This window comes from Mytilus edulis, chromosome 7 (genome assembly GCF_963676685.1).
Source record: "Mytilus edulis chromosome 7, xbMytEdul2.2, whole genome shotgun sequence".
Taxonomy (NCBI): domain Eukaryota; kingdom Metazoa; phylum Mollusca; class Bivalvia; order Mytilida; family Mytilidae; genus Mytilus; species Mytilus edulis.
In genome coordinates, this window is record NC_092350.1 from 44,297,031 (window position 1) to 44,324,199 (window position 27,169).

A 27,169-nucleotide genomic window follows, 5' to 3' on the forward strand; every position below is an offset into this window, starting at 1 on the left:
TGTCCACATTTTGGAATATGTTCATACATGTATAGAAATAATTATGAGCCTGTTTCTAGATGCATGAGATAGACTTCAATATTTATCATTTATTGAAAATAAATGGAATAATTTTTCAGAAAAGTTTTATTCTATGGAAATTTACCCCCCCCCCTTTTATAAATTGAAAAGGTTACATTTTCCCCCTTATTTCAAAACCTAAGCTTGAATGTAGTGCCCATACTTGCCCCAACTGGTCAGGGTTCAACATTTGCGGTCGTAAAAAGCTGCGCCCTGCCTAGTATCAGGTTGTAACATGTACAACCATCAAACATCAACCCACACCAAACTGAATGTAATTGAAAGACATCTAGAGGTCAATATACAGTCTCTAACAGAAGATAACCAGATGCTCCGCAGGGCGTAGCTTTATACGACCGCAGAGGTTGAACCCTGAACGGTTAGGGCAAGTATGGACACAACATTCAAGCTGGATTCAGCTCTAAATTTGGATTGTGATTAAATAGTTGACACAGCATAGGTTTCTGACACAGAATGAATGTGTTCTAATGAACTTAAAATTTTTGTTTCTCTTAGAGCAGTTCACTATGCTGTTGAATATTAATCCTGTCAAAAAAATGTTTGAAGAAATTTTCTTTTTTATATATGAAATTTCAAATGAGAAAAATTGAACCCAATTTTTTTAATCACATCCCCCTTTCCCTTATTCCAAAACTAATCTCAATTAAAATTTCTAATGGAGTTTGCAACAATAACTACTCATTTAAATACATCATAAAATATTAAGATGTAAAAAAACTGCTTGTTATCACTGAATGGTAAAGATTATTTTAATTTATCAGTTGGTAGTAAAAAGTGAATATACATTGTATATTGTATATAACAAAGATTTAAGTTGATTCTGGACAAAGAAAGATAACTCCAATCAAAAAAAAATCTTGCTATTGCACAACATTTTGCAATTAGATATTTCTTGCTTACTATTCTGGACAAAGAAAGATAACTCTAATTAAATTTCTTTTTGATATTTCACAATATTGTGCAATTAGATATTTCTTGCCATTGCGCAATACTGTGCAATTGAAAAGACTTGCTATTGCACAATACTTAATATAATAATTTTAGATCCTGATTTGGACCAACTTGAAAACTGGGCCCATAATAAATCAAAGAGCTGATAGCTCTGAGGTGGAAGAAGGTGAATAAAAGGTAACCTGAATTACCACAAAAGCAGCCCCACTTACCAAGGCTGCTTTGATCCATTATCGTTATGATGTAAAAAAAAAATTCTTCAAACAAGAAAAGGTCATAAGTACATGGATTTCCCATCCGTACAATCATTTTCTATGTTCAGTGGACTGTGAAAATTAGGTAAAATCTTTAAATTGGCAGTAAAATTAAGAAGATCATATCATAAGGAACACATGTGCACTAAGTTTCAAGTTGATTTGGATTTCAACTTCATCAAAAACTACCTCGACCATAAACTTTATAACCAGATTCAGAAGCAGGACCAACGGACAGATCAGAAAACATAATGCCCATAAATGGAGCATAAAAATAGTAAGGCTTGTTACATACCCGCCAACTTTTGAAAGTTCCCATAGGGTTTTTTAGTGCACAACAACAATTTTAAGGTTACAATTTTAAGCGAAGTATTTTGCACGATCTGTATTGTCTAGAAAAAGTGTCATATTTGTATGATGAACTTACATGCCTTTTTCTTAAGTCTGTTTGCATGATTCTAGTTATTAATTCGGTAGAAGAGATGAAGCTAGCAGATCAGTGTTTATTTTCTTGCGTAAGAATATTAGATGCTTGTTGAAATTTCCAATTTTGAATTATGCATACAAAGATAACCTTTAACAGGTTGGGAACAACACTCCAAATGAGGGGTAACCTTATTAGAAGAACATTACAACCCACTGTAAAAAATGAGCACATTTTTATTCATATTATTTGATGAAACTTTCCCCCAAGAACTATGCATCTATTAAGTACAAAATGGTCAAAATATGTCAAAAGAATTTTCTGTTGTTTCTAAACTTATATCTTCTTTATTAACTTGACCCCTCACTTAGAAAAGTTGTTCCAAATATAAGAATTTTCCCACTTTTGAGTTTAATAAAATACTTAAAAATGTTCTTTCTTTTTTCAGAAGTAAAATGACCCCTTGTTTTAGGAAAAGACCCTTATTTAAGGGACACCACTCATAATTGTGTGGAAAGGGGGGGGGGGGGTTCCAACCTGAATACAAAAATAAAATATGTTACAACCAGTATTATGTCAATAAATTAGTGAAAAAAAATACTATTTACTATCTTTATCATGTTTATGGTAGTACAGTAGACTCCGGACAGTCGGATACCCAAAATTTCAGCTAAAAATATCCGATTACCCGATATATTCAATTAGATGATGAATGTATATTCAATGAATATTCTACAATAATAAGTAGATCTATTGCTTAATATGTGAAAGGGCTGGAGGATTGATGGAGTGATTTTTATCCGTTACATCACCACGATGTTTGCGAGAAAAAATATCAGCTGATTATGTAGCTAATGATTAAATTTGTTTCCACTTGCAGTTTTTAAGTCCTATATTTATTAAAATCAATCAAATGTCCTGAAATATTTATGTAAATTATTATCTTCCATCCATAGTTTGTCTTTACTTGTTTAGTAAACAAATTATTTACATTTTCACACAGGTAAACTAAGGCCGTGTTCCCATTGACCTAAACTCGGTGTTGTGTAAGTGTAACTCACACATAAACTAAACAAAATTATGTTCCCATTGATAAAACTCAATGTTTACATGTAGTGTAAATCATGTTTTGTCTACATGCAGTCGATACTCGATGTAGGCCTTGTGTAGATTCAGTGTACATAAAACTAGGCATTTAAAACATTAGTTTCACCGTGGATATTTAAAGAAGAAACGATTTTTGAATAAAATTGATATTTATAGCAATTATTATAATAAAAGTTCTATGCCCTTATCAAGACTCAAAGCAGCATCATTGCCGAACACATAATTCATTTGAAAATTAAGGTATTTCCGAATAAACTTGACTTACACAGAAATATTTGCCGCTGGTCTTTATTCAAACAACGATTCACTCATAAATGCATTACTTAAATTTTTATCTACATATAGCTCCTCTTTTAACCGTCCAAAATGTTACAGAACAAAGGAAAGCATGCATAACAAAGAAACTTAAACTGGGGTGATCTGGTTGGGGTGATCCGGCTCAGATCACCCCTGTTAGAACAAAGGAGCTGGGATGTAACATTTAAATGACATAGAGTTTACAAGTGTGAACGAATCTTATGTACAGGTAATTAAACAAGGTGTATAGATGTGAACAAATTTAATGTGAAACCAATGTCCAGTACATTAAACTAATTGTAAACAAGTTTACTGTACATGGAGTTTGGTGTGAACACGGCCTAATTTGGCTATAAATAGATCACAGCATGTCTGAGTAGAATCTCTTATCTAAAATCGTAATTCATATAATTTTATTTCTTTAAATAATCTAATTTAAATTTATGAAAATAATCATGATTGATAAAATAGTATTGCATAAAGTTTACGCTTTCAGAGACTATTTATGTTTAGGTCATGGTTCTACAGGCTTCTTCACATATTTGTAAACAAACCAATACGTTTTAATTCAGCACCTTCTAGACATTTTAATGCAGCACCTACTGGACATTTTAATGCAGCATCTTCTATGAATTTTAATACAGTACCTACTGTGTGTTTTAATACAACACCTACTGAACATTTTAATGCAAAACCTACTGCGTGTCATAATGCAGTACCTACTGGGCATTTTTTATACCGAACAAGCCTTCAAAACCAGATACACTAACAGTAGACCGTAATGCTGTTGGAGAGTCTGTAAATATTGTATATAGTAATAGTACTGTGAGGAAGAACAGCATTAGGATTTTATCTTTTAACTGTAAAAATGTTTTATCATGTGGTCCATTTTTTGAGGAAGCGTACAATCATATGGACATTTGTCTCCTTCAGGAACATTGGCTGTTTAATTGCCAAATTGATAACTTAAATGAGTTGCATGAACATCTTAACGGGATAGGAAAATCCGTAGATGATAGAGATCCAATAACTCCTGTGCAAATGCCTCGAGGATATGGTGGGGTTGGAATTTTATGGAGAAAAGAGATGGATAGCTTAATTACAACATTAGATATTGGCAACGAGCGTATTCAGTGTGTGGAAGTCAGAGGGGACAAGAAAAAGTTATTAGTAGTCTCGGTATACTTGCCCTGTAGAGGATCCAATAACAATATTTCTGAACTTCAAGAATGTGTTGATATATTGTATGAAATCGTACAATCAATTTTCTGGAACTCATTGTATCTTAGTAGGAGGAGACTTTAACGAAAATATTTTCATTAAATCTGGTCTGAAGAGGAATCAATATATTTTAGATTTTATGGAAGAATGCAAATTTTCTGCAAAGGAGATTGGTAAAACTTTTATACACTCCAATGGAGTAGACAGTACGGCAATAGATCATATACTGTACCCTGATCTTTTACAAGATGATATATTATATGTCAAAAAGTTAGATATTATAAATAATGTGTCAGACCACTATCCAATTCAGGCTGAAATCAACTTCGAGTTCTCAATTGGATCAAATGAATTAAAGTCATCAAAAAGAGGCAAAATCTACTGTAAAGTTAATTGGGATAAACTGGATAAAGATAAATATCAAGAGTCCATAGAATCAAAGTGCTGGATAGCACCTGTGGAAAGTTTGCAACTGTAGATTGTAATATTTCAAATAGATAGTGTGTAGATTGCATGGTTACCTTTTTTTCCTACTTAAAAAAGAAAAAACTTTATCAAGAAATAATTGTAACAGGATGCTGCTACGAAGTCTCCCAAACAAAGCTCTCAAAATTAGTCATTCCCACGGGTCGCCTGACATTAAGCAAAGTCCAATACAAATTGGTCCGGTCTAGTAAAGTGATATTCATGATTTGGGGGTGGGGATCTAGACAGTTTACAAGTTCTCAAACAGGCAGGAGGTAGGATAAGAGTGGCCCTAGGGGACTAGCCTTTTATTTCATCTGATTTGTTTTATTATTCCGTACAAGAATATATGTTGTTTCAGTGTGGGGATTTCAACAGTTTTCAAGTTTTCGAAAAGGGGGTGGATCTTGACTGTTTACAAGTTCTCAAAACAGGATGGGGTGGGGTTACACCGAGGGACTTAATTATATTTCACTTTATTCGTTTTATTGTCCAATACAAGAATATTTATGATTAAGGGTTGGGGATCTCAACCGTTTACAAGTTCTCAAACATGAGGGATTGGGGATGACTCAGAGGTACTCCCACTATATTTCATTGGTTTTGTTTTGCTGCCCCATAAAATAGAATATATATGGTTTAGGGGTGATCATCTCGACCGTATAAGTTTTCCAAAAAAAGTTGGTTGGGTCACCCCTGTGGACTTCTTCTATATTTCATTTTGATTTATTTTATTTTCTCATACAAAAATATATATGGTTTGTGGGTGTGGATCTCAGCCGTTTACAAGTTCTCAAACAACAAGGGGATGGGAGTGACCGCTAGGGACTCGCCTTCTTTTGAATTTGATTTGTTTTATTGTCCAGTACAAGAATATATATGGTTAAGGGGAGGGGATCTTGACCATTTCCAAGTTGTCAAACAACAGGGGGTGGGGCTGACCCAAAGGGACTCCCACTTTATTTCATTGAATTTGTTTTGTTGCCCTATACAAAAATAGATATGGTTTAGGGGTGGGGATCTCGACCGTTTACAAGTTCTCAGACATGAGGGGTGGGGCTGACCCAAAGGGACTCCCACTTTATTTCATTTGATTTGTTTTGTTGCCCTATACAAAAATATATATGGTTTAGGGGTGGGGATCTCAACCGTTTACAAGTTCTCAGACATGAGGGGGTGGGGCTGACCCAAAGGGACTCCCACTTTATTTCATTAAATTTGTTTTGTTGCCCTATACAAAAATATATATGGTTTAGGGGTGGGGATCTCGACTGTTTACAAGTTCTCAGACATGAGGGGGTGTGGCTGACCCAAAGGGACACCCACTTTATTTCATTTGTTTTGTTTTGTTGCCCTATACAAAAATATATATGGTTTAGGGGTGGGGATCTCGACCGTTTACAAGTTCTCAGACATGAGGGGGTGGGGCTGACCCAAAGGGACTCCCACTTTATTTCATTGAATTTGTTTTGTTGCCCTATACAAAAATATATATGGTTTAGGGGTGGGGATCTAGACAGTTTCTAAGTTCCCAGACATGAGGGGTTGGGGCTGACCCAAAGGGACACCCACTTTATTTCATTTGATTTGTTTTGTTGCCACATACAAAAATACATATGGTTTAGGGGTGGGGATCTCAACCGTTTACAAGTTCTCAGACATGAGGGGGTGGGGCTGACCCAAAGGGACTCCCACTTTATTTCATTAAATTTGTTTTGTTGCCCTATACAAAAATATATATGGTTTAGGGGTGGGGATCTCGACTGTTTACAAGTTCTCAGACATGAGGGGGTGTGGCTGACCCAAAGGGACACCCACTTTATTTCATTTGTTTTGTTTTGTTGCCCTATACAAAAATATATATGGTTTAGGGGTGGGGATCTCGACCGTTTACAAGTTCTCAGACATGAGGGGGTGGGGCTGACCCAAAGGGACTCCCACTTTATTTCATTGAATTTGTTTTGTTGCCCTATACAAAAATATATATGGTTTAGGGGTGGGGATCTAGACAGTTTCTAAGTTCCCAGACATGAGGGGTTGGGGCTGACCCAAAGGGACACCCACTTTATTTCATTTGATTTGTTTTGTTGCCACATACAAAAATACATATGGTTTATGGGTGGGGTGACTGACCCCTCTGGAGTTCCTCTATATTTCATTTGATTTATTTCATTGTCCCATACAATAATATATATGGTATATTGTTTAAAGTCTCAACTGTTAATAAGTTCTCAAAAAACCAGGGGGTGAGAGTGACCCCAGGGGACTCGCCTTTTATTTCATCTGATTTGTTTTATTGTAACATATAAAGAACATATAATGTTTAGGAGTGGGGATCTGACTGTTTTTAAGTATTCAAACATGAGGGGTTAGGTGGGGTGACACCATGGACTCAACCTAAATTTAATTAATTTGATTTGTTTTATGGTCCTGTGATCATTACTGAAAACCATGTGTGTCTGTCACTTACTGTTTTCTTCAAGTTTATAATTTATTATTGTTATTGAAAATTAAAAAAAAAATCCCTTAGGGTTCTTTAGTAAATTCCTCCCTTCTGTTGGCCCCTCAAAATACAACTAAATAGACCCCAAGGAGAAAAATAATAAGAAATGAGCAAAAACTTTGTTTAGGAGTCTTAATAGCAATTAGTATAATTACGATTTTTGTTATAGTCCGATTTCTTATGCCGAATATGTAAAAGGCCGAGTTTATTATAGTCCGAGTTTGTTGTGGACCGAGATCAGATGAGATACCATGATACTTCCGATACTCTCGGGCTTTTACGTATTGAATAGAAATTTGTAAAAATCGTAGTATAAAGCGACGAAAAATGTTCATTCATGAAATATTTTAAACACGCTATTAATTTTCTCTTCAACCGGAGGAAGGTAGGAAACCTTTGAAACCGGGATTGTAGTACTCCCGTTTGGAGGCACACATATATGGATCTGACGCATGTCTGAAGAATACCGATAAAATCATAACGTAGAAACTGCTGTCTCGTGTGTGTATTGATTTTACTTTCCGCGTAGCGCAGATCCGCGAAGTAGTTTTTGTTCGTCTTTCAAATGAAGTTGAATTATTTGATTTATCGATGAAAATTCAGTGCATTTTTTATTCAAGCTGTATGCTATTAAAATAGAAGAGCTCAAAATTTCAAAAGCATCTTTCTATTATTAGTTTTCAAACACCAGTACTACATTATCTAGAAGTAGGACACACTTCCTAAAGTAAGTTAGGCTGTCTCTTTTCCGGTTAGGCCGATGCCTTAAGAAAGTTTATTGCTATAGCAAGCTATAGCAAACTTTCCAAAAAGGAATAGATGCATTAAAATTAGATCTTAACACCACTGATGGTATTAGCGATGCATTTTCTAACATCAATAACATCATTGACTCTACTACCAAATCAGTAGCTCCAGCGCACAAGGCATTCAGAAAACGACCGAAGCTGAAAGTGATGAATGAGGATATAGACCACGCTATTAAAGCAAAAAAACAAGCACATGCATTATGGAAATTTCGAGGGAGGCCAGCTGACCCCTGCAATGAGCTAGTTATCAATAAAAAACGAACAACTTATGAATTAAGAAAGCAGTGCAGGAATGAAATTGCTCAAAGACGGATTAATGATAGAGAGGAAATAATTCAAGCTAGAGTCATGGATAACAAATTATTCCACAAGCTAATTAGTAGACAAAGAGGCAAACTAGGCAAACTTATTGACGAACTTCATGTAGATCAATCAACTTATAGCGAAACAAACATCTTAGAAGGCTGGCGAATTCACTTTTCAAATCTAGCAAAAAAATCAAATACGTCGAAATTTGATATACAATATCTAGATACTGTCGACAGTGAATATGAGCATATAATTAAGATTTGTACCAATGAGAGAGAGCATACTCCGGTTGCAATCAAAGAGCTAGATGAAGCTATACATAAGCTGAATAGAAATAAATCGGCAGATGTTTTTGGTGTTACTGTGGAAAGTATTTTATATGGTGGATTAAAATTAAATAATTCCTTACTTCAAACTATAAATGCAGCATTTAAAACCTGTATTATACCAGACATTCTTAAAGTTGGAACACTATCTCCTATTTTCAAAAATAAAGGAAATTTATTAGACGCTAAAAAATATAGAGGAATAACCATCACTCCAACCATATCTAAAATTATTGAAACCATACTAAAATTCCGTATTAATCCTCAAATTTTAGATAAACAAAACCCACTACAACGAGGATTTACTGAAAACTCGGCTCCTCTTATTGCTACACTTATGATAGATGAATTTGAAAGAGAAAACAAGGATCAAAAGAAAACAACTATCCTAGGAATGCTTGATGCTAAGTCTGCATTTGATGTGGTTCGTCACTCCAACATGATACGGAAATTGTACCATCTCGGACTATCAGAGCAATCAGTCTTACTTATAGACAGTCTATATACAAATGCAACTACCAAAATTAAATGGAATGGGCAGCTATCAGACTCTTTCAATATTGAGCAAGGTGTATGACAAGGCGGAACTTTAAGCGCCGATTTATATAAGATATATATAAATCAACTACTAAACCTTCTTGAAGATTCTAACCTTGGCGGAAAAATTGGGTCTATATCTTGCTGTGCCCCCACCTGTGCCGATGATATAGCCTTAGTAAGCGATAATCCTTACAGCCTACAAGCAATGGTCAATATAGCATCAGATTACAGCAAGCGTGAAGGGTACCATTTACAACCAACAAAGAGTGTCATCCTCCCTGTTAAAACATCAAACAGATTATTTGACAATATTGATCTTGATTTGAATGGTGAGCTGATGCCAGTAGTTGACAAAACCCCACATATTGGCATTCAGAGAGCATATAAAGATTCTGCATCTGCCACAATTCAGGAAAATCTTAAAAAAGCAAGGAGATCTCTATATAGCTTAATGGCATCTGGCCTACATGGCGAAAATGGATTAGATCCGGTTACGGCAATCAGTTTAGTCAAAACATATATCCTTCCAGTTATGCTATACGGATTGGAGACATTACTTCCCAGTGGGAAAAATCTAGATCTAATCAGTAAGCAATACAAAAAGATGCTGAAGCAAATATTATCTTTGACTACAAATGTAGCAGATCCTGCTGTTTATATCATATCGGGTCAACTACCAGCAGAGGCTGAAATTCATAAAAGGGCATTCACTTTGTTTGGCAATATATGTAGGTCAGGGAATACATCAATGGAATGGAGAATTGCAGAGAGACAGCTCAGTATTAAAAATATGAAAAGCAACAGTTGGTTCATTGAGATAAAAAAGCTTTGCCTGAAATATGACATTGATGATCCTTACAGTTTTCTTATTACTCCATTATCCAAATTTTTGTGGAAAAAATTAATATCAACAAAGATTAATAGCTATTGGGAAAAACGTATTAACGACGAATCTAAGTTATTTCAAACACTTTCATATCTGGAAATGAGCTATAAGATAGGGCAATGTCATCCTATAGCAAGAACTGTAGATGCAAACATTAGAGATATTGCAAAGATACCAGTTCGATTAAAAATTGCAACTGGCACATACATTCTCCAAACAAATAGAGCCGCCTTTAATCAAAACAAAATAGATGCTGTCTGTATGCTATGCAAATGTAGTGAAGAGACACTTGCTCATTTTCTGCTAGGCTGTACCCGGCTTGAATATATACGTAGAGATATTCTTGAAAAGATCACCAACACTTGTAGCTTGCTGTTTGCCAAATATAATCTGTCCGTAGAAATAGATCTTCTTACTGTCATAGTGAATCCTTATGCCTATTGTATCACCTCGGCACATTTAGAGCTTACTAATGACATTAACATTCATTTAGAACCATTGTGTAGGCATCTTATATATAAATTGCACCATAAGCGATATGAATTACTGAACATTATCCCTAAGAAGAAGAATCGAAAAGGTGGCATTAAACATTAATCATTTCAATAGTGTTGTCAGATCACCTCTATGCAATATATATCTAAAATTCAATTTTAAATTATAAATTTTAGATTTTAAATCATACATATGTGTTTTATGTGTGGATAAAGAACTTTTATCAGTGTAAATAATTCTTATGGATCTACTGTAAATATTGGTGGAGGATATTCTGTATAACATTTATCATACACCGTACTCCGGGTACCAGGAGGTGTGCCTTAATTGGCAGAAGATATACAGATAGATAGATATGGCCGCCACACGTGATTACCTTTGCACATGTGAAAAAAATATTTCTGACAAAAGTCAGATTTCTCTTGTCAAAAGGGATTTATATTTATATTGCAATAAATTATTCAGAAGGAGGTTCATTCAGTTTCAATTATATTTCTTATTCTATGAGCATTAAGAGTTTAATCAAATTCTCCCAACAGTAACGTACTGCTCTTGTCAACTGAGTCTTGAATAATTTTATAAATAGATTCAAACCATTTGAATTAGAAAGGCATCCAATTTACATGACAAGGAAAACAATGAATAAAGACACCATTTAATAAGAAATAGATCCTTCTTATTTATTAAAAACAAAATCTTCTTGTCTGCAAGATTGCAAATTCGTAACTTCAAGGGCGAACTTGTAAACAGGGCGAGTTGTCCCGATACGAAATTCACGCATGCGTACTACAAATATCTCAGTAAAAACATCCGGTTACAAGTAAACAAATAACGTTCATGGATTTCATGTGGATGAGATGAAATCTATTAATTTACATAAATAAAAAGGTCATATTTACGATAGTGATTGTTTTTTAATCCTAATTTACAAATTAAATGATTCAGATGCTTAATCATGTGTAAAAATCGGTGTCAGGAATCTTAAGTTGTTATGAAATTGTAATACACAGAAACGAATGAGGCATACGGAGGCTCAATGAGTTTAAAGTCGGTCCCATAGGTCTTCAGAAGACTTGACGTCTTCTTCCACCAAAAATCTAAGTACATTTTTGAATTCAGCATATCAAAGAACTTCAAGATTTCAATTTTTGTTAAAATTAGACTAAGTTTAATTTTGGACCCTTTGGACTTTAGTGTAGACCAATTTGAAAACAGGACCAAAAATGAAGAATCTACATACACAGTTAGATTTGGTATATCAAAGAACCCCATTTATTCAATTTTTGATGAAATCAAACAAAGTTTAATTTTGGACCCCGATTTGGACCAACTTGAAAACTGGGCCAATAATCAAGAATCTAAGTACATTTTTAGATTCAGCATATCAAAGAACCTAACTGATTCATTTTTTGTCAAAATCAAACTAAGTTTAATTTTGGACCCTTTGGACCTTAATGTAGACCAATTTGAAAACGGGACCAAAAGTTAAGAATCTACATACACAGTCATGACAGTTAGATTCAGCATATCAAAGAACCCCAATTATTCAATTTTGATGAAATCAAACAAAAGTTTAATTTTGGACCCTTTGGGCCCCTTATTATGTTGGGACCAAAACTCCCAAAATCAAACCCAACCTTTCTTTTATGGTCATAAACCTTGTGTTTAAATTTCATAGATTTCTATTTACTTATACTAACGTTATGGTGCGAAAACCAAGAAAAATGCTTATTTGGGTCCCTTTTTGGCCCCTAATTCCTAAACTGTTGGGACCTAAACTCCCAAAATCAATACCAACCTTCCTTTTGTAGTCATTAACATTGTGTTTAAATTTCATTGATTTCTATTTACTTAAACTAATGTTATTGTGCGAAAACCAAGAATAATGCTTATTTGGGCCCTTTTTTGGCCCCTAATTCCTAAACTGTTGAGACCAAAACTCCCAAAATCAATCCCAACCGTTCTTTTGTGGTCATAAACCTTGTGTCAAAATTTCATAGATTTCTATTAACTTAAACTAAAGTTATAGTGCGAAAACCAAGAAAATGCTTATTTGGGCCCTTTTTGGCCCCTAATTCCTAAAATGTTGGGACCAAAACTCCCAAAATCAATACCAACCTTCCTTTTGTGGTCATAAACCTTGTGTTCAAATTTCATAGATTTCCATTCACTTTTACTAAAGTTAGAGTGCGAAAACTAAAAGTATTCGGACGCCGGACGACGACGACGACGACGACGACGACGACGCCGACGCCAACGTGATAGCAATATACGACGAAAATTTTTTCAAAATTTGCGGTCGTATAAAAAAGGGAAAAATATAGTGAATTTTGGAGAATTTATATATTAAATGTACATGCATTTGAAATATTTGAGAAATATTGTTTCAAATTTTTTAGTTCTAGGTTCCACGGTGACCTAGCTACCATTTTAGAAAACTGTGATTTAAATACTAGTCTATTAGAGGGATATTTCATTTTCATTGGTTGTAGATATGGAATCTTATTTTATCATGAAGTCAGATTTGAAAATGACTTTGGGAATGAAGATGTAGTAAAGACCGAATGTTAGTTTTAGTCTTATATATGTACTTTATAATTTTAGTCTTACATGTATATAATTATGTGTACATATATCACTGATTCAGTGGCAATGGTAAATAGACACTGACAAGTCTTAGATAACATTTCATAGTTTTGAATGTTTTGTCAGTTGACTAAAACTAGGTGGAGGTGTGTGAATTCATTCTTTGTGAAATAAAGATTTGACTGACATGAACTCTCATGTACAAAGATTTGTCAAAGTAGTATCACCTCTATGTACAATGTAAGTATTAGGGAGATAAAAGTATTCTATTTTGATTTGAACCAAACATAAATTATAACACAATGTTTATAACCACAAAAGGAAGCTTGGGATTGATTTTTGGGGTTATAGTCCCTAAGGTTTAGGAATAAGGGTTCCAAAGGTGCCCAAAACAAGCATTAATCTAGTGTCAGTACAAAAAGTTGTGTATAAGTATTTCAATTGTTCTGAAATTGTACTATAATGTTTAATACTATAAGCAGAAGGTTGGGTATATTTTGTGGGTTATGGGGCAAACAGTCTAGGAATTAAGAGCCAAAAACAAGCATTTTTGTAGATTCAAAACCACGAATTGGAGTTATCTTTCTTTGTCCAGAATGGTTGTTGAATTACCTAAAACCAATGCTTTATGAAATCTTCTTTGAAAATTGGAGTTATCTTTCTCTGTCCAGAATAGTAGTTGAATCAACTTAAATTAATGCTATATACAATAAACAATGCAAAATTCACTTTACTACCAACTGATAAATTAAAGCAGTCTTTAATAACCATTCATTGATTACAAGCACTTTGATTATCATTCTAAGGCCACGGTTTTTTAATTTGTTGGTTTACGGATTTTCTCCATGAAAAAGTCGGGTCGGTCGGTCGGAAAAAAAAAGAAAAAAAAAGATCTTTCAAGACATAAAACTGATATGCAAAATAAATATATATATATTTCACCTTTCTAATAATATGTTTGTCATACTATTTTGTTATCATTCTTAAATTTTAGTTCGATGAAATAGTATTTCTCAGCTGTAATAAACATCGCATGACATTGTCTAATAATTTCCCGTAAAAAAGGGGTGCATGGACATAGACGAAATTAAATCGTCATTTCACAAACAAGAAAAAGAGATTCATGTCGGTAGCTCTTAATTAAAACTTGGTGAATAGTAATTAGCACGAAAACTGATAAAGATAAAAATGTAAAAACGTCGTACGAAAATAAGTTTCAACACGCGTGTCAAAAACGTAATAGACTCGATCGTCCACTGGAAAAACGAGAATATCGGGTTAAATAATAGTTGTCATGCATTCCCGTTTTTTTATTCAAATGGAACATATTTTTTTATTATCTATGAAAACAAGAAAATTTCAAATGATTTGTTAAAATTCAGAACTTTTACTCGGTGTCTTGAACTTCCACCTGTCCACATTTGGACAAGTCTATTTCTATGAGAACAGGCATCTTACGGACTGGTGACAAATAAAGGAAACGAACTTATTGTGTAACTAGTTTTAAACACAGATTTCGTTCCGCAAAATTATTTGCGCAAACAATATTTCAAGGTCATTAATAATTGATTTGTCTATTTTTAGAAACGTAAACTGAAAGTTTCATTTTTTCACAACAGAAAGTGTCATCACTTCTGTATTAAGTGATTTATGCATTTCCTTTCATAAAAAAAGGAAATTTTAATTATTTTTCAGGGATAATGCATTTGTTAGGGTCGGCGGGAATAAAAAAGCATGAAAAGTCAATTTTATTTTTATTCTGGAAATCAGCAAAATCGGGTCGGCGGATCCGTAAACCAACAAATTAAATAATCCTGGCCTAAGGTTATGCACTTTTACAAATGGAAAAATTGTAGAATTATTTAGTTTCTTAAGTTTGTCTAATCAAAATTGAGTGAAATGTGTATGTAATGCTTATTACCTCTAAACTCTTTAAGTTCAATTTTTGGCAGCTTCACTTTTACAGTTCTTGATTTATGTCCCCTTTTAACGTTGTATGCTAGCGGGGGCATCAGCACCTGACCATGACTGTATGACATTTTATATTTTAATATTTTATGATATTTAAATGAGTAGTTATATAATTATTGTTGCAAACTCCATTAGAAATTTGAAATGAGATCATTTTTATACGACCGCAAAAATTGAAAATTTTTTGGTCGTATATATTGGTGTCACGTTGGCGTCATCGTCGTCCTCTGAAGACATTTGGTTTTCGCACTCTAACTTAAGTAAAAGTAAATAGAAATCTATGAAATTTAAACACAAGGTTTATGACCATAAAGGGAAGGTTGGGATTGATTTTGGGTGTGTTGGTCTCAACAGTTTAGGAATTAGGGGCCAAAAAAGGCCCAAATAAGAATTTTTCTTGGTTTTCGCACAATAACTTACGTTTTAGTAAATAAAAATCTATGATATTTTAACATAGGTCTATGAGCACAAAAGGAAGGTTGGAATTGATTTTGGTAGTTTTAGTCCCAACAGTTTAGGATTTAGGGGCCAAAAACAGGTTCCAAATAAGCATTTTTCTTGGTTTTTGCACAATAACTTTAGTATAAGTTAATAGAAATCTATAAAATTTTAATACAAGTTTTATGACCACAAAAGGAAGGATTGGATTGATTTTGGGAGTTTTGGTTCCAAGGAATTAGGGGCCAAAAGGGGCCAAAATTAAACTTTGTATGATTTCATCAAAAAATGAATTATTGGGGTTCTTTGATATGCCAAATCTAACCGTGTATTCAGATTCTTAATTTTTGGTCCTGTTTTCAAATTGGTCTACATTTAGGTCCAAAGGGTCCAAAATTAAACTTAGCTTGATTTTAACAAAAAATTGAATTCTTGTGGTTCTTTGATATGCTGATTCTAAACATGTACTTAGATTTTTGATTATGTGCCCAGTTTTCAAGTTGGTCCAAATAGGTGTCCAAAATAATTAAAGTATTGTGCAATAGCAAGAAATTTTCAATTGCACAGTATTGTACATTAGCAAGAAATCTTCAATTGCACAGTATTGTGCAATCAGAAGCGGATTTATGGGGAGGGGGCCCCGGGCCCCCCTTTTTTCGGAACAAATTTGGTTGCTTATATAGGGAATCACTGAAGCATAACTGGAGTGGGCCCCCTCTTAGGCAGTCAGTGGGCCCCCACTTATGAAAATTTCTAGATCCGCCAGTGGCAATAGCAAGAAATCTTCAATTGCACAGTATTGCGCAATATAAGTTTTTAAGTTGAAGTTCTTAGACCACATTCATTCTGTGTCAGAAACCTATGTTGTGTCAACTATTTAATCACAATCCAAATTCAGAGCTGTATCTAGCTTGAATGTTGTGTCCATACTAGCCCTAATTGTTCAGGGTTCGACCTCTGCGGTCGTATAAAGCTGCGCCCTGTGGAGCATATGTTCCATTCATTTGTTTATTTCTTAATTTGTGTGAATAAACATTGTTACAGTATATGTTAATTACTACACTTTCATACCACAACAAATATTGTAATGGTACATGAATCACTTATATTTGTATCCATATAACAAAACAAAAAATGAAAAGGAATAATTTTGCAATACCTTTTGAATACCTAAACTTTTTAGACATTTAGACATATTAAGACTAATTAAGTAGATGTTGATAATATCTGCTTGACATGCTTGAAATTCTATCAGATTACTTTTGGAGCAGTTATGAGTCTTTGGAGCATGCTCGCAAAGGTTCTTTTGGTGAAATCATTTTCATATTGGTCAAAATTTTTCTTTACTTCGACCAGCTTTGGAGGAGATACAATCAAAGAATTGATATAAATCAGCATAGAGGTTTACTTCCTAGCTCATTTAGCCCCAAGCATCATGTCAGGCATTGTCATTTCTAAAAACCAATAAATGTATTCTAATCTGAGGAACAATTCGACATTTTAACAAAAAAAATTACTAATGATACTGACGATCCACCACACAGTAATATAAATAGAACCATACCAATAGTAAGCAAATACATTATATAAAAAAGATGTGGTATGATTGCAAATGAGACAATTCTCCACAAGAGACCAAATCGACACAGAAATTAACAACTACAGGTCACTATACGGCCATAAACAATGAGCAAAGCTAATACCGCATAATCAGCAATAAAAGGCCCCAAAATGACAATATAAAACAATTCAAACTCGAAAACTAATGGCCTTATTTATGTTAAAACAATAAACAGAAAACTAATATTCAGCACTTAAATAAACGACAACCACTGAATTACAGGCTCCTTATGTTATGTTCTCAAATCTAGATATCATCTCCTATTTAGAAAAAAACACGTGAAAAAATGAACCTTTTATGTGTTGCTCTCCTAGCTACAAAATGTATCCAAAGTCAAAGATGTAGAACATATTCTATCATAACCATTTGGTAACTTATGTAATTACTGTCTCCTCCATGCCTGACACGGAATAATAGAAGTCAAGGAACTTAGAATTGGTTAGCCTGATAATTTGAATTTATATTCATTTTATTTGTGCTGTGTGCAATACACTATGCTGTTGCGAATTGAACCCCCCCCCCGCCCAAAACAAATGATATTATCTGAAATGAGAAAAAAAATCTACACCCCTTCCCCCCCCCCCCCCTTTTCCATTTTTTTTTTAAATCTCTCCCTCAAGATATGGTCATAATCTCAAGTCAAATTTTTAATGGAGATCGATTGCAACCATAATTACCCATTTAAATACATTGTACTTTAAATGTGATTGGATTACTTTCCTTACTTACGTTGCTTTAAAATTGTCTTTATATATATATATATATTGTCCATTAACCAGGAAACCAGGGTTTTCCGCCCTTTTTCCCCCCAATTCTTAAATGGTTTGAGCCACAACCCCCTCAGGTCAATCCAAACCATCCTTTTTTTTTTTTAAAGTCAAGCTAATTTATAGCTATGTCAGGAAAAAAAATCAAGTCCTAAACCTGTGTGTTTCCTTTAAAAAAATCAATATCTGATGACCTTCACCTGTCTAAAAACACCCGGCAATTTCATTGGTTGGTTATTTTAAATCACGAATTGACCTTTTCAAAATCTGATAAAATAGGTATTTTCCATCAAAAGTGTTTAATCAAAGAGAGGTAACTCAAGTTTATTTTGGTTGCTCACATGTAATCAATCTGCACTTTTCTTCTATAGTCTGTTCTGTAAATTAGTTTCTGAAAATAAGAATATATAAAATCAAGGATATGAATGGTAGGTTTACAATTAAAGTAAATAGTTTTATACTGTATAGTATAAATAAAACTTTTTTTTATATCTTTTTCCCCAATTTTTTTGTATAAAGATAAGCTGTAAACAGCAAATGTGTTCTATTAATTAAACTGACTAGTTTACTTTGAGTAAAATATGTCAAAACATCCTTTTTTTAATGAAAAGCATACATGTATGAAGTGAACCCTTTTTTTAAATTAACCTATCTCATAAAAACACCTACATTATTTTGAGATCACCACTCTTCATATCATCTTTGAATTCTTGTAGTGAAAGTTCATATTTCCTTAGTCTTTTATGGAACTTGTGTCCCTTTTTGCTGTTCCAATATGCAACCTGTTATGAAGAAAAAGCTAACATGACAAACAATGGTTACCACTCTATTTGTCTATATAACAAAAAAAAACAATAATTCAAATTGTCACTTTATGCATGAATTATTTCAAGATTTTTAAAACCTGTTTGTAGCTGTAGATATATAATCATGAATATCACCATTGAAGTATACATTGTAACTTATTGTTTAAAAACTAGTACTTCTAAGTGGAACCCATGGAAAAGCATAGTACAATGTAATTGAAATAAAGAACATTCCATCACCTGTTTTGTCTTTGGTGGAGAGTTGACCCATTGGTAATCATGCACAATCATGAACAACTGTCATTTCTATACATATGTCATTAAGCTACTTTTCAATGTAATTTATCAATTTAACATTCTAAAGTTAGCTTTTTTTTTATTACTGATCATGATTAATGTTTAAACTTATAAAGATATACAACTTAGGCTTGAAAAATGTAATATTTTCTTGCAATTAGTATAACAAGTGAAGCATAAATTCATATTATGTGTTCATCTATTAGGAGTAAGGAAAATAATTATTTATGGTAATAAAATGTTTAAAAAATTTAATCTGTTAATCTCCTGTATTGCGCATGTCAGTAATACATTTATGCTCGTTGAAATTTAAATTATCGTAATTAAACATAAATAATGTTGGAAAACAATTGTTTTAAGATATTTAGGAACTTTACCAAAAAAAGCATGTAACTGTAAAACAAATATGATGTTGCTTGTGATAGCTAGTGTAACAAGAGTCTCAAAATAGGATTCAGATATACAATAAAACAAATATTTAATTTCAAATGTTCGCTTAGTCACTTTAAAGATCTAATTGTAATAAAAACAATTTTTAAAACTAAAATAAAGACTTGCATACATATATTTGTTTAAGTAAATCTAACCCATATGATCCCAAAACATGTATGTTAAGCTGGACCGTACGAGTATACTCGTACGGTCCAGCTTAACATACATGTTTTGGGATCATATGGGTTAGATTTACTTAAATATACTCTTACGGTCTACTCGTACCGTACGCGTATGGTCGGACCGTACGAGTATAATATACGGTCTGGTCCGTACGTGTACGGTCTATATACTCATATGGTCTGGAACAGTTATAAACCTTGTGTATAAATTTCATGGATTTCTATTTACTTATACTAAAGTTATTGTCCATGAACCAACTGTCTTCGGACGACGCGGACGACGATAACGAGGACGACTACAACGTGATACCAATATACGACCGCAACAATTTTTTGCAGTCTTATAAAAACTGCAAAATTAACTTTAAATGAACAATTCAGGGACAGCAACCAACAAGGGGTTGTCCAATTCGTTTAAAAATTTCAGGACTGATCGATCTTGACCTGATAAACAATTTAACCAAATTTCAGATTTGCTCTAAATGCTTTGGTTTCAGAGATATAGTATGAAATACAAAACAGTGTGGCTGTGGCCATTGATTGACACATTAAATTCGTCCATTGACTGGGACAATTTACGTGAACGTTTGTCTGTAACGACCACTGTTCACGACGTAGCTACGATAGACATTTAAACTGTGGGGTCACCAAAGGTTTCTTAACGCCTTTAATTATAAAGTAATTCGAAAAAATAATCAGGAATAACCTTTATGTTTTGATTTATATAATTGGTATAAATCAAAACATCGTGTTATTTCTGATTAATTTTTTCGAATTACTTTATTGAGGTGTTGAGAACCTTTGGTAACCCCATAGTTTAAGTGTCTTTAAAAAGTACATAGTGATCAGTGGTCGTTACATACAAACGTTCACCTAAATTGTCCCAGTCAATGGATGAATTTTATGTGTCAATCAATGGCCACAGCCACACTGTTCTGAATTTCATTCTAAGCCAAAATCTACATTTTACTCCTATGTTCAATATTTACACATATCATTGGTCATCTCAACGATAATCTATACCTATACACCCTTCATTTAACATGTTAAAATGTCTATTCATTTTTCTGCATTTTGAAAAATTAAATGTAAACAATTTCAAAACAAGCATCATTTAATGATTTCTCCATTACAAATTAATAGCAGACGGCAATAATAATTAATAACCAATACAATGACAACAAACCTTCAGTTAATGTCCGCTGTTGGATGTGACACAAATTACAATAGCACGCTGTTAAACCTATACTGAGCCAAAAAAGTTTAGCAACAAAAATATGAAATTTTATTTTATTACAAAATCATAACAACATATAATTTTTATAATAAAAAACTGGAATTATTACGTGTCAGAAGCAACATGGGTGTTTATCACTCACATTCATTAGGATTTTCTTTGTATGGATCGCGGGAGGGTCAAAATGCGGAAATGAATATACTGTTATTCAGAATCAATTTCTCAGCCATGCCCTTAGTGCACCAATGAAGGATTGGCACACCAACAGCTGCCCTTAGTCAATGCACTACTTTTGTGGCCGGAAAAAACTTGTCACGTGTTGATGAAAAGCAAAGGTAGCGCTACTCCTTTGGCGATAGTTTTTTTGGTCTACGGGATATCGACCTATCCTGTGCAGTTGCAATTTGTCGATATCTGTTTGTTAGTCTCTAAACTGTTGCCGTATGCACATTAAATCGATCCACGATGTCAGCAACACTCATTCCGACATCAACCATTCCAAGACCTTTCTGACGGTCATTTTCGGGGAGCCCTGGTTGACGCCCCATGCAATTTTTTCAAAAGTGTATGTGTTTTTCCTATCAATGGCATGTTTCTGAACGTCAGTGAAAAAGAAATTTTTACTATCGTTTTAAAAGTACAGGTACAGAAGGTAAAACGTCAATTACACGTGCAAAGCTGAAATGGCGCGAAATCAATCACCAGGAAAAAAGTACGTCTGTTTTAAATTACAGGTAAAACTAAGGATTATATCAATGATGTTTGAATAATTTTTTTCCAGAAACAACAAAAAAAAATTAAAATAAAAGTGTTGCTAAACTTTTTTGGCTCAGTATAGTAGTAAATCAATAAAGAATTGTTATTCAATATTTTTTCATTAGTATAGAGTTTGTAAAAGTGAACATTTATCGGTCGATGCATCTATATGGTTCAGTTGTTTCCTATGTCGAAGTGGGAATTTCCACTTCTTAAACTAAAAATATTTGTGCATTTAAATTGTATTGTCAATTTGATTTTCTTTCACAGATAAATAGCTAATTGTATAACATATATGACAAGGCTTTCTGTTGCAGACAGAACTTTGATCTATAATCGTTTACTTTATAAATTGTGACTGGTATGCTATGGAGAGTTGTCACTCATACCACATATTTTTATATCTATATATATTTAATGACAATGATATGCATTCTAAAGAAAATTATGATTAAACCAGATCAAGGACAGGGAGTGGGAAAAGTTTAGTTGATTATATATGAAATCATCGAAGCATGACGGGAGTTGGCAACCCTCTGGTCAGTCAGAGCCCCCACCCCTTTATGAAAAGCTCTGGATCCGCCACTGAGATTTGCAGGTTTTCTTTGTAAAGATACCTTAAAATATCACCAACTCTGACTGAGCACACAGTTTGATTCATTTTAGCTCATCAGCTGGGCTCACTGGCTAAAAATTTTCATTACGGTTCACTGGCAAATATTTTATGATATGCATGTGTAGATAATCTGATAATCTACATGTGTGTGAGGAGAAGTTAATACCAAGCTGGCTTTCGTCTGTATAAAATGTCATAGGCCAAGTTATGGAGGTGAAAAGCCAGTTACAGAACGATGAACAGATGATCAGGTTTTCGTCGTATAGATCCCTTAAAATTAAAACTGAGGACACAATTTGATTCACATTAGCTCATTATCTGCACTCACTCGCCATTAAGTTCATTGTGGCTCACTGGCTTATATTTAGAAAAGCTGATAACATGTACATACATGAGGGTGTTATAATTCCCTTTACTGTCAGGTGTCAAACAGTCATTCTCGGCTACTGTTAGCTTCAAATTGGTTAAAATTTAACTGTGATTAGTCAAAATATCTTTAAGGAGATTTGACAGATGTCTCAAATAATTATCATTACTGGTCCGAGACCACAATTATTTCGTAGTGCATTTCTTTTAGAACATAAATGAAAATAAAAAAAATCCCACCTGCGCTTTCTCAAAGAAATTTTTACAGTGTGTTGTACTACTTTTGGGACAAATAATATCAAAATTATAGAAAACTTCATCGGCTCTAACTCAAAATATGGACAATTTTATGTTTAGGGCGTCTTGAAATCTTTTGACAGCTTCCGAAGTGCTAATTTTTAACCTTTTTCAGCTGGACCAAATCACGACTTTCCTTAAAAATTCTGGACCCAAATTATTTTACAGTGTAATTTCATCCCCCTTCTTGCAATTTGAGGCATTAAACATGGAGAAATAAATTTGGAAGGGGAATAAAAATTAATGGCAAGTAACCCACTGTCAACACTAGGGACTATTTACAATTGTGGTCTCGGACCTACTGTTTTTTTTTGGAAAACAAATAGCGTGATTTGTCAAATTCAGCTGATTTTTTTTATCGTCTGAAAAAAAGTTTACATTTTATCGTCATGTCTAAAAATTACCGTTTAATCTTCATTTGGATTTGGCAAGAATACTTCAATAAGGTACCACCATTACTACCCTTATACATGTACATGTATATGGTCAGATCATATGTTATCGTATGTCATTTGAATTTGTACTTTGCATGCCTTTTCAAATGAAATTGTGATGTCAGAATCAATGCATTCTTAATAGAACAATAACCGATGAGAAGAGGACACATATATATGTAAACCAAAATTTTTGCAGCCACATCAAAACCCTATCAAGCTTGCGCTCATGTTGTGTTAAAACTTTTTTAGGAAGCTGAAAATTACCAACAATAGAAAAATAAACAGATAATCGATATTGTAAAATATCAATCAATGCTTTGAAAAGCCAATGATCTACATACATGTATATACATAAATATGTCAACCATAAAATACAACTGATTTAATTTACACCACAACTGTTGGAATGGTTGGAAAAAACCTTTATGTCTATATAACTTAATTGTCTCATTCTAGTCCCTTCAACTGACAGAATCAGTGTAAATTTCATGAATTCTTTAATATCATGTATAATCATGGACTATTGTTTATAGCAATATCTGTTAGCCATTTAGGGGTCTTTTGCATTAAAAGTTCAGTTTAAGTGGGTTTATTTTGCGAAAAAAGAACTCAATTTCCATATCATAGTTTACATTTTCTTTATATTTTGGTGTGTCAAAATGACCTTAATATAAAGGACAATATATAGACCCAAAAATGGTATATCACATTCTACACATGAGATTTTAGCAGGAAAGACTGCCATTGGAGTATTTAACCATTGCAACTTTTTAATTTGATCTCCTCCACTAATTGAAGTAGAATATTTGATGAAGGTTTGTCCACATTTTGGAATATGTTCATACATGTATAGAAATAATGATGAGCCTGTTTCTAGATGCATGAGATAGACTTCAATATTTATCATTTATTGAAAATAAATGGAATAACTTTTCAGAAAAGTTTTATTCTATGGAAATTTATCCCCTCCCCCTTTTATAAATTGAAAAGGTTACATTTTCCCCCTTATTTCAAAACCTAAGCTTGAATGTAGTGCCCATTCTTGCCCCAACTGGTCAGGGTTCAACATTTGCGGTCGTAAAAAGCTGCGCCCTGCCTAGTATCTGATTGTAACATGTACAACCATCAAACATCAACCCACACCAAACTGAATGTAATTGAAAGACAACTAGAGGTCAATATACAGTCTCTAACAGAAGATAAAAAAGGGAAAAATATAGTGAATTTTGGAGAATTTATATATTAAATGTACATGCATTTGAAATATTTGAGAAATATTGTTTCAAATTTTTTAGTTCTAGGTTCCACGGTGACCTAGCTACCATTTTAGAAAACTGTGATTTAAATACTAGTCTATTAGAGGGATATTTCATTTTCATTGGTTGTAGATATGGAATCTTATTTTATCATGAAGTCAGATTTGAAAATGACTTTGGGAATGAAGATGTAGTAAAGACCGAAAATTAGTTTTAGTCTTATATTTGTACTTCATAATTTTAGTCTTACATGTATATAATTATGTGTACATATATCACTGATTCAGTGGCAATGGTAAATAGACACTGACAAGTCTTAGATAACATTTCATAGTTTTGAATGTTTTGTCAGTTGACTAAAACTAGGTGGAGGTGTGTGAATTCATTCTTTGTGAAATAAAGATTTGACTGACATGAACTCTCATGTACAAAGATTTGTCAAAGTAGTATCACCTCTATGTACAATGTAAGTATTAGGGAGATAAAAGCATTCTATTATGATTTGAACCAAACATATTATAAAAAAAAAATTACCCGAATATGCTACTCCTGCTACTAGCAATATGATGCTAGTTTGTTTAAATACACCTGTACTGCCTACTGATGACTCGGGCCTGAGTGTAAATGGTCCATCAATTATGTTAAAAAAAATTGTTAGGCCTATCTAGGCTTATTGATTTCTAAAACTATATTTCATTGTACATGTTTGGAATTTTTATACAACCGCAGAAATTTTTGCAATCGTCAATAGGTATCCTGTTGTCATCTTCCGAAGACAGATGGTTTCCGGATAATAACTTTAGTATAAGTAAAAAGAAATCAATAAAATTATAACACAATGTTTATAACCACAAAAGGAAGCTTGGGATTGATTTTGGGGGTTATAGTCCCTAAGGTTTAGGAATAAGGGTTCCAAAGGTGCCCAAAACAAGCATTAATCTAGTGTCAGTACAAAAAGTTGTGTATAAGTATTTCAATTGTTCTGAAATTGTACCATAATGTTTAAAACCATAAGTAGAAGGTTGGGTATATTTTGTGGGTTATGGGGCAAACAGTTCAGGAATTAAGAGCCAAAAACAAGCATTTTTGTAGATTCAAAACCATGAATTGGAGTTATCTTTCTTTGTCCAGAATGGTTGTTGAATTACCTAAAACCAATGCTTTATGAAATCTTCTTTGAAAATTGGAGTTATCTTTCTCTGTCCAGAATAGTAGTTGAATCAACTTAAATTAATGCTATATACAATAAACAATGCAAAATTCACTTTACTACCAACTGATAAATTAAAGCAGTCTTTAATAACCATTCATTGATTACAAGCACTTTGATTATCATTCTAAGGTTATGCACTTTTACAAATGGAAAAATTGTAGAATTATTTAGTTTCTTAAGTTAATATTTTATGATGTATTTAAATGAGTAGTTATATAATTATTGTTGCAAACTCCATTAGAAATTTGAAATGAGATCATTTTTATACGACCGCAAAAACTGAAAATTTTTTGGTCGTATATATAGGTGTCACGTTGGCGTCATCGTCGTCCTCTGAAGACATTTGGTTTTCGCACTCCAACTTAAGTAAAAGTAAATAGAAATCTATGAAATTTAAACACAAAGTTTATGACCATAAAGGGAAGGTTGGGATTGATTTTGGGTGTGTTGGTCTCAACAGTTTAGGAATTAGGGGCCAAAAAGGGCCCAAATAAGCATTTTTCTTGGTTTTCGCACAATAACTTACGTTTTAGTAAATAGAAATCTATGATATTTTAACATAGGTCTATGAGCACAAAAGGAAGGTTGGGATTGATTTTGGTAGTTTTAGTCCCAACAGTTTAGGATTTAGGGGCCAAAAACAGGTTCCAAATAAGCATTTTTCTTGGTTTTTGCACAATAACTTTAGTATAAGTTAATAGAAATCTATTAAATTTTAACCCAAGTTTTATGACCACAAAAGGAAGGTTTGGATTGATTTTGGGAGTTTTGGTCCCAAGGAATTAGGGGCCAAAAGGGTCCAAAATTAAACTTTGTATGATTTCATCAAAACATGAATTATTGGGGTTCTTTGATATGCCAAATCTAACCGTGTATTCAGATTCTTAAATTTTGGTCCTGTTTTCAAATTGGTCTACATTTAGGTCCAAAGGGTCCAAAATTAAACTTAGCTTGATTTTAACAAAAATTGAATTCTTGGGGTTCTTTGATATGCTGAATCTAAACATGTACTTAGATTTTTGATTATGTGCCCAGTTTTCAAGTTGGTCCAAATAGGTGTCCAAAATAATTAAAGTATTGTGCAATAGCAAGAAATTTTCAATTGCACAGTATTGCACATTAGCAAGAAATCTTCAATTGCACAGTATTGTGCAATCAGAAGCGGATTTATGGGGAGGGGGCCCCCCTTTTTTCGGAACAAATTTGGTTGCTCATATAGGGAA

At 33.3% G+C, this 27,169-nt stretch overlaps 1 protein-coding gene across 1 annotated transcript in view; it reads right to left on the minus strand.

Annotated features, from left to right (window-relative positions):
- The window catches only part of LOC139481552 (uncharacterized), a 69,522-nt gene that overhangs the window by 31,475 nt on the left and 10,878 nt on the right, over positions 1–27,169 (minus strand). Inside the window, exons 7-8 of the mRNA XM_071264970.1 lie at positions 18,721–18,833; positions 18,393–18,442 (exon numbers count right to left, since the gene is read on the minus strand). Coding sequence (XP_071121071.1) covers positions 18,436–18,442; positions 18,721–18,833 — 120 coding nt within the window. The 3' untranslated portion in view covers positions 18,393–18,435. The remainder of the gene's footprint in view (positions 1–18,392; positions 18,443–18,720; positions 18,834–27,169) is intronic.